Source organism: Neovison vison, chromosome 5 (assembly GCF_020171115.1).
Source record: "Neovison vison isolate M4711 chromosome 5, ASM_NN_V1, whole genome shotgun sequence".
Classification (NCBI taxonomy): Eukaryota; Metazoa; Chordata; class Mammalia; order Carnivora; family Mustelidae; genus Neogale; species Neogale vison.
In genome coordinates this window covers 40207269-40221531 of record NC_058095.1, presented here as the reverse complement: position 1 = coordinate 40221531, position 14263 = coordinate 40207269, and the positions used below count along the sequence as shown (strand labels likewise).

General features: G+C 41.9%; 1 protein-coding gene across 1 annotated transcript in view; it reads left to right on the top strand.

Annotated features, from left to right (window-relative positions):
* ANKFN1 (ankyrin repeat and fibronectin type III domain containing 1) overlaps positions 1–14263 on the top strand; it is a 137122-nt gene that overhangs the window by 6182 nt on the left and 116677 nt on the right. Inside the window, exons 3-4 of the mRNA XM_044248626.1 lie at positions 9968–10162; positions 11989–12102. Coding sequence (XP_044104561.1) covers positions 9968–10162; positions 11989–12102 — 309 coding nt within the window. The remainder of the gene's footprint in view (positions 1–9967; positions 10163–11988; positions 12103–14263) is intronic.

The window sequence follows — 14263 nt, the reverse complement described above, 5'->3', positions numbered from 1 at the left end:
AAATCCTTTCGCTTGCATCAGCTCATTTGGTCCTCACATCTGGCCTGTGAGATGGGCGTCTGTTTTCTCATTCTGATCAATGAGGAAACTGGAATAAGAAAAGTCAGATAATTCACCCAATGCTACAAAGCCACGAAGTGGTAGAACTATGACTTGAACCCAGATCCTCTATATTAAATGCTTTGTTATTTGTGTAAAAACATTAGCACGCTCACTGTCACACCTCATTCTTTCCTTCCCTTACTCTCCTTTGCTTCCTCGTCTAATGCCATTCAAGTATATCAAAGCAGCGAGCAGAGTTTCTAGCAGATGAATTTTCTGTCTTCCTTTCCCCTGGGCCTTCCCTTCTGAAAACCAGTCCCATATTCTTTCCACTCTGAGAGCCAAGAATCCCAGCCCACTCAGAAGCAAGTCCTCTGTGATCTGCTTGAATTCATTGCAGAAATCACAAAGACACAGATGGGTTTAGGGACTTAACTCTAAACCACTGGTCAGGTGTGTCTTTCAATCTGTAGCCCCTGAATCACAGCACTATATCGAGGTGTTCTTAAAAACACAGGTTGAAACTCAACCAGGTACTCTTTCCTTACTCATAGGGAAAGTCCTAGAAGTGGCCACCAGAACTCGCACACCACCCCAAGGTTAAATACATGCAGAGCCCCACCTGATCATTAGACCACTCTACTGTATTTAGTGACTTTTTTCTGTTCCTCACCTTTAGGCAAGCAGCAAAGTAAACTCATTCCTTCTAAAAGATAGAATCAGCCATTATGAAAATAGAATCCCAAGTACTTCCACTTGGACTTGTGTGCTAAGCTCAGGAAGCCCTCAGAGACTTGGAAAGGACGGAAGCTGGGCCAGCTAATGTAGGGACACCCAGGGGCTCCGCCTCTGATGGTTCCAGCCATTGAGTATCCCAGTTGCCATGACTCCTGTTCAGTGGAATAAATGCTATCTGAGAGAAGCTTACCTCTGTTAGTGAAAGTCCCCTGTCCCAAGTCCTTCCTTTATTCTAACTAACTCCTGTCCTGCCCCCACTCTCCAATCCCAGTTCGGTGGTCTCTGGGAGGAATGTGCTGAATCATCAGTGAGCTCCTTGTCTTTCTGAGGCTGCTGTTTATTTGGCATCATCTATAAACCGTAATCATAAAGAAATAAGTTCTTTTTGGATACTTATCATGTGCAAATCTGGGGATTTTGTTCGTCTTTCAGCCTCAGTCCCTGACACGTAGTAGGTGCTCAGAAATTTTCAGTTGAAATTTTGAACGACCCTGTGTTAGGCTGCTGGGAATTACAGGTTTTGAATTCAGGCACATAGACACACGCATGAGTTACATGCATAGTGCATACACGATGTGTGGGAAATACCTCTAAGTCTTTCAGTGATTTATTCTGGGAGTACCTTCTGCTGTTGTTGCATTGTTATTTTCCAGGCACTGTTGTAGAATTCGGTTGTAGACGGGGCCCGTTTTCAGTTTTACACTGTTGAATAATATGAGCCAGCAAAAATGGTGAAATGCTCCTCATCTTTAGTCTCTCTGCCCTTCCCTACGGCCGTGTTCTCCCTTCTCTGCAGACCCGCTCTGCGTCTCTCTGTGAACTCACTCACTTTCTCTCGGATATTGCCTCTGGAACTAGGAGATGTCGCCCAGACTTAGGTGTGTGCAGTTACTTCATAAAACGCGATTGCCGAGTAGCTGTCACACGAGTGTGGCGCAGACACCAGACACCAGAATTTTGGCAGACTCGTCAGGATGCACCACTAGTTTCTGCGGTAGTCGAGGGATCGTGTTGGTGCCGGGACCGGTTCAGGGCACGTCTAAGAGGTGTGACTATAAACTAATGAGCCTGGCTTTATATAAACAAACACCCCAGAAAGTCTACAGTCCAAACAAATGTTATCCTTTAACATGGTCCTCATGGGAGACCCCACACTTGCTCCAACAGAGCTGCTATTGCTCGAAACACTTTTGGATTTGTCCTCAGAGCCAGTTTATGAGAAAATCTGACTCGTTGCTTAGAGTCACACCTGATTTTTGTTCCAAAACAGCATTGCCCGGCGTCATCACCCTCCATGTTCACCAGACTTGGCTTCAGATGATTTAGAGAGGTTTCCTGAAATCAAATCCACCCTCAAAGGACAAAGATTTGCAACCATTAAGAATTTGTAAAGAACAAGCTTTGGGCAGGTCTCTAGAATGAGTCCCGGGTATTTTTGTTTGCTTCATTAAAATAGGCGTAGAAATCCTCACTCTGACTTACAGCCCTGCTCCTCGAGCCTCATCTCATACTGCTCACCCCTCACGCACGGTGCACTAGCCCCGCCAGCCTCCCTCCCGTCCCGTGAACACGCTGCACTCACTCTCTTCCCCAGAGGGCCTCTGTCCTGGCTATTCCCCGTTTGGAGGGGTGCTCGAATGCTCTCAGTCGTGATCACTCCCTGGCCAGCTCCTTCCTAACGTTTTCACTTAATGTCACATCTTCAAGTGAGGCTTTCTCGGGCCACTTAGTCCAAAGTCACTTTCTAATCACATCACTTTATTTTAATCTTCTGCATACATAGCACTTATCACTATATATATATTTTTCATTTTATTTGTTTATTTTCCGTCTCTCCTGCATTAGACTGTAAGCTCCGCAGAGCAGAACCTGTCTGTTCATTCATCGCCGTATCCTCAGCAAACAGTAGGTGCTCATTTATAAATATAAATGTGTGTTGAATTGAATGAATCTCAAGGCTACTTCTTTTGAAGGGTGTGAATATATTATTTATTTTGAAGAGAATGATTTTACTAAATGCTGAATGAATTGATCTTTTTTTTATATTTCCAAACAATTATTTAGACATCAGGCGGCCACAGCACAGGTCTACTTACCTGCTTCCCAATAGTGAATTGTCCTTTCATTCTTTTGTTTTTAATTTTTAAATATTTATACAACCAGAATATATTCTCCTTGTAAAAAATGAAAACATTATAGATGTTTTCATTTTTTAATTGAAGTTAAGTTAATTGATGTTAAGTTGAAAGATACCTTTGACAACCCATACAGCCTGTCCTTGTGCCGTGCACATGCTCATCGTCTAGGCCCCTGTCCCTGAATTCCCCCAACATGACTCCAGGCTCGACTGAGCGAGGGGATCCACTTCCAACCTTACTCAGAGGGACTGTTGCCAAGAGACTTACTTTCCTTCCTGCGTGGGCCTCTCCAGGGGGCTGCTTCCCTGAAATGACTCTTAGCTTCCCTCAGTGCCAACGATCTGAGAGTCAGAGAAAGAGACCAAGGTAGACACAACAGTGTCTTTTATGACCTAATCTCAGGAAGGACATATTCTTATTTCCTACAGAACACTGTTGATCACACAGACCGACTCTGGTACAGTGTAGCCGGGTGTGCATCCTGCAAGGCAGACACCATCAGGGGCGCTCCTGGAGGCTGGCTGCCCCCCCACCTCTCTGAGTTGTTGAGGATTCAATGTAATAGCAGCTTTAAACTACCTCCTTGGCATATTGTAAATGGTCAAAAAAAATTGTTAATCAGTACAAATATCAAAAACAATATAAAACAAGAGTTTCTGGTAAAGAAGTTAAATATTTTACAGATATCAAAAACAATATAAAACAAGCCAAGAGCTTCTGGCAAAGAATTTAAATATTTTACCTATCTGCTGTATAGTTTGTGCTTTGAAAACACTGCCCAGTACGAGCATTCTTAAACGTTTGTGGAATTTTATGTTCTTAAACTGCTCTGTTCGACGCGGGAGCCACCAGCCATATGTGACAATTGAGTATTTTGAAATGCATCTTGTCCAAATTAAAATGTGTTCCAAATGTAAAACAACCCTGATTTTTTTAAGGCTTAAGTATAATAAAATATATTTTGTTTATTATATGCATTACATATATTTATATTTATATATTTATTTTATATATAATATATATACTACCTCAATGATTTTACATTGATTACATGTTAAGATGATAATATTTTGGATCTACAGAGTTAACGAAGATAGATTATTAAAGTTAATATCATTTTTTCTTTTTTAACTTTTTCATTTTATTTTTTCAAATTTTTATTTAAATTCTAATTAGTTAAAATGTAGTGTAAGGTTGGCTTCAGGAGTAGAATTTAGTGACTCATCACTTACAAATAACACCCAGTGTTCAACACAACAAACGCCCTTCTTAATACTCATAATCCATTTAGCCCATCCCCCACTCACCTCCCTTCAGCAACCTTCAGTACTTTTTTTTCTTTTTTAATGTCACTGCTAGGAAATTTTAAATGATGTGGGCTACATTATATTTCTGTTAGCACTGAAAGTATTGGCAGGAGATACGGTTATCTTCTTTCATACTTAAGCCATGACATCATTTGATGATCTGCTTTGGATTTTCTGAATAATTTCCTCAAGGCTTTTGTATGCTTGTTTTAGAAATGTCCATTTGCCCTTTGGAGTTAGGTTGGAAGTATTGCTTTCTGTGCCATTGGCTCTGGCTTCTTAAAGAACCACAATTACAACTTAAACTATATAATACGGACTTTGTGAATCCACATTCTGGAAAGTAGCAGGGAAGAACATTCCAGAGCCCCATGTCCAAGATGTAATGAGCTCTAGGAGAACACGCCACAGTAATTAAAATGAAACATTTAGCCTCCAAATCTCTGAAACTTTTTGGAACCACATTCTCAGAGTCCTTGGGAAAACCTGAAATAAGACAGCAGGTTGAGACCCAAGAGAAACCAGAGTGAATTCTGAGATGTGAACCTCAGCGAGACAGGTAAATTGAAAAAGATTTTGAGCTTTTCTGGTATGAGAGTTTTTGAATTAAAAATCATTTAATTTTTGGACTCTTCTGTAGTATTCCTTTTGATGTTCTAACCTGAAAACAAGGCAGTTGTGAGGTTGTTAGAAGGTTGTCACTTATGATAGCAAAGATAAATTTTATTAACTGCTCTTCTTGGTTGCCCAGAGGACTTTGGCTTACAATTTAAGGTTTCTACCTAAGTGACGTTGTTTTCTTCCCTGAAGTAACAGATAGGGTTGAAATTGATACCACTTAGTATATAATATATTTCTGAATGGTGGTTGGGACAGAAGATTTTTACCTGGGGCAAAGTTTTTTTTTTTTTTTTTTTTTTTATGAAAGAGCATAGAGTATTTGATAAAATGTATTTATTTTTGTGTGCCTCTAAAAAATATAACACAGTCCAGTGAGTGTAATAATGATAATACAAAACTCCACTAATTGAGAGCCATCTATGAAGGGTTATCAGTAACTTACTGGAGCTTGTGAGATAGCTTATCATGCCACTTTTCAGATGAGGTGCTTGGGTTCAAGATGGCAGCACAACTGGTGAGGACCACATGTTCCTAACGGGCGGCACTTGACCTAGATCGATAACTTAAAGCCCTCTTACCTTTTGGCCTCCGATTTGGAAATAAGAGGAAAGCAGTTTCAGCTCAGGATGAGGAAACTTTTTAAAATTGAATGAAGCTCTTAAAACTGAAAATGAGCGTGGGCAGGGCCATCTTGGTGAGCAGCGAGTTCCCCTCCTGGAGGAAATCCTACAGGGCCAACGGTGTTATAAGAGTCATCTAAGGCTGGTTAAGGCTCCTTCAGACTAAAGGAGTGTCTTGTGCCTCCTTTTCTCATCAATAAGTTAAAAAAAAAAATTGCTAGTAACAATAGAAAAGTTGTTGCTAAGTTGCAAAATGCCCTATCATTAGTAATAGGAAAATGTATTCTTTTTTTTTTTTTCCAAGCAGATCAAATGAATTATTCCCTAAAACTTTCAGCTAGGAATTAAAATTAGTTAACATTTTACCTCCTTGTATTTTCAATCTCTAAGCAATTATCAGCCAGGCCCAAACTCACCAATTACAGGGCAGGACGAAATGAAGAAATAGTAGGTAGTAGGTGCTCCATAGGTTAGAGTCTGATGGTGAGGAAAAATGTTCAGTCTGATCATTATTTATCTCAGGATTTAAACAGTAACCGTAATTGTATTCTTTGAACACCAAGTTCCCACCCCACCCCCACCCCCACCCCCACCTCGTAGTTAATTAGCTGGGCAGGTCTTAGAACAAATACCCACTCAGACACTGGGTGGTAGAAATGCTGTTGATAATTAAACACCACAATAGCATGGGGCCTATTCCAGGAGCAGCCGAGTGGTCTTGCCCCAGCCGGGCGGCTCACCACACACTCACAGACCCTCTATTGTGCTGGCGATGGCTGCTCAGAGGGGTAGTTGCTTGGCTGGAGAAGGAACTAACTGCAGTAAGAGAGAAAAGACCAACCTTGCAAACAGATCAGGAATTCTGCACTCAAGAGAAAATACCATGAGTGTGGAAGTTAAAGGGGAAGGGATCCAAGAAAAAGAGAAGTGGATGGGCAAGAGAACCAATTATATGGTAGACACAGCCTTTCCAGTTCCTATGTCCATCCAAATGAGCTCACCAGCCTCATGCCAGCTTGATAGCAATTAGAAAACTGCAGTACATAAATATGAGGTTAATTTGCATGCCATTTGGTTTAGAGGAAGTTCCCTGGTTCTTTGAGATTTTTAAGAAAATCTTGGATAATAATGTCCAAGGTCTACTTGATCTTGGTTTCTTCATCTTTATAACAGACGGTTAAAAATATAATAATAAAATAAGGGGGTTAAAATGTTCTCATTCTGGGGTGGCAAAAATAGGAAGGGGGCTCTCAGAATAGTTTGCAAGGTGTCAGAAAGCCCAAACTTCCCACCATCACTCAAGATAAAACTACACAGTCTAATATAATTATCATATTGCTTCTGCTTAAAATACATTAACCCAGTTTGCTAGGTTGATTATCTCATACTGAACAGATGTGACTCTTGGCAGCTATATAGGTCATTAATAATAGGGAGAAAAATGATTACTTTATAAGTCAGCTGATTTGGTAGTCAATAAAGAAAATCTTTCAGAAGAGAGTGTTTTATTAAGCTATTAAAAAATCCATAGAAAAAAAATAATAAAGGTTTTGCTGGGTAAAATGGTTGGAAACCACTGGCTCAGTTAGTGCCTTTTCTAGTCGTCCATGGAATTAGCTCTAGCAACAGAGGCAAGTGAGTGTGTTCTCAGGGGCATCTGGGGACTTAGACTGGGAAAAAAGTGGGGGGCAGATTTCCATAAAGTTCTCTCTCTCTTTTTTATTTAAGCTTTCAATTTTGGGGGGAAATTTCCATTCTCCTCCATAAGTGTTTGTTTTGATTTTTAAATAATATGCTTTCACCAAAGTCTGTGTGGAGACACTGATCCCCCAGGAGGGTGCACGTATTCGCTCTGTGCACGCATTCGCTCCAGAGATGCCCACTGCATGCCCCCCCACCTCATTATATAGTATATAATATATATAATATACCACATTAAGTATCCCAGTTTGAGAAGCACAGGGATCCAGCTGATCTTGGAAAATTCACATGGTTATAAAATTAAATAGGTTTCCCCTTAGCCTCTGAAGAGGCAACATGCTTGACCTTAAAGATGTGGAATCCCTTCACCAGTACAACTCAGACAGCGTCAAGGCCACAGCCTTGGAGGAAAGGGAAAATGTGGAAACAAAGCATGTTGTGCTAAGAAAAGCAGAAAAAAATCTCAGGGGGAGCCAAGCATAGCTCGAAAGAAGCTGTCCATCTGAAATGCCACCTGGAATTCACACCAGTAATAACTGTTGTGGATATAAAAATTAATAGGGGGGATTTCATAGTATTAGAAAAATTTATTTTTATAAATCATGTGTCTATCACCCAAGTGTTGACGCATGCATGCAATTCAAACATTAGGCTTACAATAAAAAGCTCACTGAATGACTTAGCAAGGACAATTCCCCCATTTTCTCTATAATTTGGAGTGGAAGCAGGAGGGGGGCCGTGGGCAGAGGGTGCAGTTACTGGGTCAATTAATCAACCTGAGAACTGTGACACAAACCCTGACGCCTAACCTATGTCTAAAAATACACAAATGTATACGAATTTGTTTTCAACTGTCAATGCCTATATTTAGGACCTTCCCAGCAAGGCTATAATGAGACTGTGTTTGAGGCCTTCAGTCATAGCAGACTCTACCATTAATCTGAAGTTAGTTAAATTAACAGCATTTAGTACTGACTTGTCAATCTCACTGCTCCAGGAAATTGCACCTTGAGGCTACTAATATTGCCAATTTTTCCACTAGAGTATGCGCCCGCGTGTGTCTGTGTGTATTTTTTTTCTCCAGAGCCTCCGTGTTCATACGCCATCATTGCTTCCCTACGTCCACAGCACTTATATTATCATTTATTCTGGCCTCCTTTAGCCTTCCCGGGGGATTCTGCGTAGTGTAGCTGCTCAGTGAAAGAGTTTTTTAGCTTTATATTTATTTGTTTATTTTTCTGTCATGGCTCATGACTGAGGCTTTAAAAAAAGTGTGACAGTGTTCAGAGTACATGATTGACTGCTACAGCAACATTCATTAACCATGAGAAATCTGCAGCAAAACACAGTCCTGAGTGTTCTAAACAGCAACTTGAAAAAGAAAGAAGAAAGAAAGAAAGAAAAAAAAAAGACTTGCCTAATTTTTCATTGCCCTCATCTGTAAATAAATTGAGACTGATGGTGAGCAGGGGCAATAATAAATGAGTATTCATTTCCTGTAATCAATGCAAACATGCCTATGAACACAGAGAATATGAATATATAACCACCTAATTTCCATTTCAAAATACACCTAACAAATTTTCACTTGAGTTATCTTCATAATATTTTCCTCCCTTAATTAGAAGAATGAAATGTTTGGATTTCGTTCCCACCCACCAGGATGAAATATTGTTTTGGTCACACAGTGTCAAACACACATTGGTGACAGCAGCTGAGCTTGATTCTGGTCTGTCCCGTTCTTTCTGTGGTTCCTTCCACACACCCATGCTGAGGCTGTCGCCTCCTTACCACAAACTATGTCCTCCTGCCTCCCTTGGCAAGGGACTTCCAAGGCCCCCCTCAAACATATGGGAGCCATGAGGAAACCCCCAGAAGCAGCTTCCCAACCCAACACACGAATGTGAAACGTTCTGTCACTGTCATGAACATTCACTCTCACAAGGGCCAGTCAGGTGAATAGTAGGACGTGAATTTCATGGAGACACCATGTATGGAGTAAAACAGAAATATCAGACTGTATAATCTCTCTCAGGAGGAAGAGTAGTAGAACTTGCTGACGAGCATGGGCATCTGCAGAGACGATTCCTTCCCTGAGATCATGATCAGAGATGGAATTGTTAGGAGAGCATAGTCTGGTCACGCCCAGTCATGAGGACTCACCACCGCTACGGTGGCAGTGGGAATAGAACACTTCGTCAGCAATAAATAAATTACAATTAAATAAATAAATTACAATTAAATTACAATAAAACAATTACAATACAATTACGCCACTAAGACCTATGTACAAAAATGTCTGTGAGCTGGGCACAATGTGGTTAAGAGCAGAACATTCTAATCAGATTCTACCCCACCAAAAAAAACACCAAACAACTTTAACAGAATGCAGCTTGCCTCCTGGATGCCTTTTCTTACGACCTTCCTGGCCCTACAAGAGCTTTTGGCCCTAAATGTTTGTCTTTGCAAAGGTCATGGAAACAACTGTGTGCAGTCTGGGTTAGAAGTGGTCCTCATGGGTACTTGATGGTGGAACTCCAATGAACTGTGCTGGCCAGCTGTTCGGGGCACGTATTACAGGAGGGGCCCCAGGGCAATGAACATATCTTAAATCGATGGACTTAACATTTAATCTAGTTGTCAGTGTCACCACGTAGACCTTGTTGGATCAGTTAGTTCATAAGGAACATAGACTTACCCTGGGCATTTTTTAAACCCAAAAGTCAACTCTTAACTCCCCTGCCCATGAAACAGTGTTCCCCCAGAAAGAAAAAGGAGTCACCCATTTCTTTCCCTGCAGTTGTCAGCCTGGAAAGCCGAGCCCTGCACCTCACCACGCTGGTGCAGGAAGCCCAGCAGAGGGTGAGTGAACTGTCTGCCCAGGTGGAGAACGAAGGACCAAGTCTGGACAGCACAGAGAAGGAAAAACAGCTGAGAGCTTGGGAGTGGCGGTGTCGGCTGTACAGACGCATGAGGACGGGCTTCGAGCACGCCAGTGAGTAGAAGCAGAAGACTTCTGCGCTTAACTAGAAGCCAGGTTGGCTGGACACAGCCAGGCCTTTTTTTACTGATTTTTTTTTCCCCGACTCTGCTCCAGGGTCATGGATGGCCGTTGTCAGCCTATTTGGAGTGAGGGTTCTGGGCGGCTGTAAAAGGATCTTTTGTCTTGCTTGATTTCCTGGCTCCCAGTAGGTTCTCTGACCACAGCCATGAGGCTTCAGTGCTGCTGGCCTCTCTCCACCATGTCACACTCATCTAGTGCTTTCCACCCGATACGCCCCAATGCCTAATAACCTGGATGGTCTGATACCCTAAGTGGCTATATTTTGGGATGGGGAGGTGGAAAATATTTGTTTGTCCAGTTCCTGCCTCCAACCCGAGTTTAAGTTGTTTTCAACTCTCTACTACATTTTTTATAGAGCGCTTATATAAACCGACCTTCGGTTAATACAGGCCACAGAGGATAGTCAGTCAGCCCCTGAATTATGATTTGTCTGCACTTCCATTCTCTTCGTCAATTCTTTTTGTTAGTTTTAAGGAAAGCCTTGTTTCTCGATAATGTTCATTAGCACTGGAAGGTACAGAGTACAGCAGTCCCTAATATACAAAATTATCAAATTCAGACACTTGGGGGAATATTAAAATCTTGTTCCAAAAGGAGATCTTATTTAAACAACAATGAAAAAAAAATTAGAGTGGAGGATTTAAATATAAGGGAAAGGATCAGTTCATTAGTTTGGGAATATCTGCCTCTGCTTTGTCCTATAGGTAAAGACTGAAGGCAGTGAAAATCTTGTTCTCTGAAGCAGTTCTGTATAGTAAATACTGCATCTAAGCCTCATCCTTTCTCTTAAAGCAAACAACTTAAGGGACATTAATGAAATTTTGTTTCAAAATTAACATTAATGGAAGTTTTTTTCAAAATTAACATTAATGAAAGTTTGTTTCAAAATTAACAGTCTCTTCAGCAGTGCTGATACATGTGTTTTTTTATTTTAAAAAAGAGACATGCAGCAATTGTTTTAATAAATGCATTTGCAATTGTGCCTCATTTAGGACAGATTACTACTAGAAGCAACCATAGTTTTACACTTCCTGCCATTTGAGAGGGAATTTTCTAAATCACAAAATGCCTTCTGGGTGTTAAGGAACACCTAGAACTATCAGGAGTCCTTTAAAACCCAAGGTTATTAGGTATGACATTCGTCTGTGAATTCTTTTTCAGAAAATGTTACGTGATATAATAGGAGGCACCATGCAGGTTGGCATTCTGTCCTGGGAAGACCCCAGAATCAGGCCCCCGAAGCCATGGGGCTTCGTCCTAGCTGTGTGTCTTTGCTGTGTCCTTGAACAAGTAGTGTGGCCTCTTTGGACTGCAGGTTCCTCATCCTCAATAGGCACATGCTCCGCTTGCCTTTTCTATCCAGCAGGGTTGCAGAAAGGCTCCAGTGAAATGATTTCCATGAAAGTACTTCATGAAATGTAGCAGTCTCTATCAGCAGCCAGCTCCTGCTAACACTTCCCGGCCTCCTCTCCACTGGTCCAGGCCAATCTCCTGTTGTGTTTCCAGGATACTTTGGGAAGGCTTAACTGGTATTATTTATCCCTTCAGAAGACGTTCTAATGCTCAAATAAGACCACGATGGCAACAAATAAAGGCCATTGAGACTTCTAATGAAAATGTTCAAAAGCAAAAGCTATTAGGCTCTACAAACAAATGTTTCCATAGTGTGTGTTTCAGGGTATCCTTTGAAGAGGCAGGAACATTGTTTAAAAAGGATTTGCAATGTTAAGATCCTTACGTTTTTCCTTCTGTCCCAGGAGCCCCTGAGGTGCCAACCAACGCCTGTCTCATGGTAACCAGCAGCACGGCGCTCACTGTCAGCTTTCAAGAGCCTCTTAGTGTCAACGCAGCTGTAGTAACCAGATATAAAGGTACCAGAGTCCGGTTGTTGGTTTTTTTTTTTTTTTCCATTGTTTCTTCTTAAAAAAAAACAGTCCATTGTTTGGGGATCAGTTGTGCATTTTGTATGTTTGTTTTTCCTGCTTGTAGGATTTTTTTTCTATGCCATGTACTTTTTGAGTTGAAATATTTCCGTAGGTGCTCATGTACAGAGCAAAATGTTAATGAGAGTAAGTCACAGAGAAGATGGACCATAGGACCAGGCTGTCGTTATGCCAAGCCCCTCCAAAATATTAATTCCATTCTTGTTTGCAGAAGACCTGTTTTGTGCATAGTGTAGGTCTGGAGACAGAATTAAGTAGGAAGAATCAGCCCCCATCCAAGGAGCTCAGAGGATGGAATACAGAACATACTAAGTAGCGGGGCATATGACTTGATACCTGTAACAGCAGGTAAACTAGAGTTCAGGATTTAAAAAAAAAAAAAAAAAAGATAAAGGACATTAGGGGTCAGAAAAGAAAGAGGGAGGTAACAGGATAAGATCAGAAAGGCCCCAAGGTGCAGGTGGCATGTGGCTTTCAAGGATGGCTAGGATTTGGACCAAAAGATGTTAAAGGGGAAAGTAATCTCCAAGTGGAGAGAACAGTGGGCACAGGTTAATACTTGTGAAGCAAGAGCATGCTAGGACAGGCAAAAGGGAGCGAGAAAACCAGTTGTGGCTCCAGGGCGATGAGGGTTCACGAAAAGGCACAGTGAAACGTAAGAGCAGAGAGAAAAATGAGGACAGGAGGCAGGGGGACACAGAGACCTGAATTCACAATTAAGGAGTTTTCGACATTATTTGATGAACTCTGCAGAACACTGAATCAGGTAGGGACAGGATCAGAGGTAGATGGTGAAAGATTTGGGTTGCAAGACTGTGTACGATATACCAGAAGAGATGTGGGCCAAGAACAGGGAAGTGAGTTCGGCAGCTAGCCGGGGGAGCCATGACAGCCTGACGTGTCTGTGGAAGGAGAGAGGGAGCCCAGAGGAGACGGACAGCAGAATGACACTGTGATGAGAACTGCCAAGGCTGCAGAGCACCGACTGTATACCCAGCACCTCGGCAAGCTCTCGGCTATACTAACTGCACGTGATCTTCACAGCAGCCCTAGCAGTGGGCACTGTTAGGACTTCCACTTTGTAGGTGAGAAGACTGAAGCACTGAGGTTAGGGAATTTGCCTGAAGACACAAACCAGAGCCAGAAGTATCCCATTATGTGGATTCTCGAATGCGGTGGTCAAAAAAAAGAGCAAAGTCGATTTTCCTGACTCAGGGGGACATATGGAAGTAGTCTGAATGGTCCCACAACTTGATAAAGTCCTCCGTGCATAGATTCCCAGCCCATAAGGCAGGAGTCCTGTATCCAAGCAGTATATGTGCCTCCTGTCTCCTTCCCAGGGCCTGTTCCCTCAGAGAATCTTCTAGGTCTGCAAATATTACTCTGCCCACACCTGTAGCTTTCTGAGGTACTTGGAATTTTCCAGATAACTCCACTTTGTTTTTACTGCCTGAGGTAAGGCAGTCTAGCATTTGTTACCATTTGGGGTTTTCTGTCTCAAAGAGAAGGTAGCCTGAGGGTACTAGTGACAAAAGACAAATGAAGCCACCCAAGGTGGCCTCCCATGGCCATCCTTTGATACAGTTCTGATACTTTGTCTTGGTTGCCTGCACTGCCAGGACTTCCTGAAACTCAGAGCCAGGGTTTGCGGGCAGCGTCAGACTTGGACATTTTCCTCTCTCTCTACCTCTCTCCAGCTCAGGGTTGTGATGAAGGGTTTCATCAGTGCTGCCAAGCTCGACATTTTCTTCTTACATTTGATTAGTGAGCTATCGGGAGCTAATTTATCCAGACTGTCAGCTATTTAATACTCGACCATTGTGCCAGCAAGTTCTATCAGCATTCACATATTAACACGTCTCATCTCAGGAGACTTGTATTTGGGTGAGGTTGAAAATGAAAGCCACAAGTGGGTTCTGTTAGCGACTGGAGGGGATTAATTAAGCATTATAAATAGAATTGTCTGTTGCATTATGGAGTAGGTTTCCTTGTGTTAATTTATAAGGTCATAAATTGAGTCCTTAACCTGGCCATTCTCAGGGGTTATTTAAAACAGCTGGCAGTCTCCTGCACCCAGAGACAGCAGGAC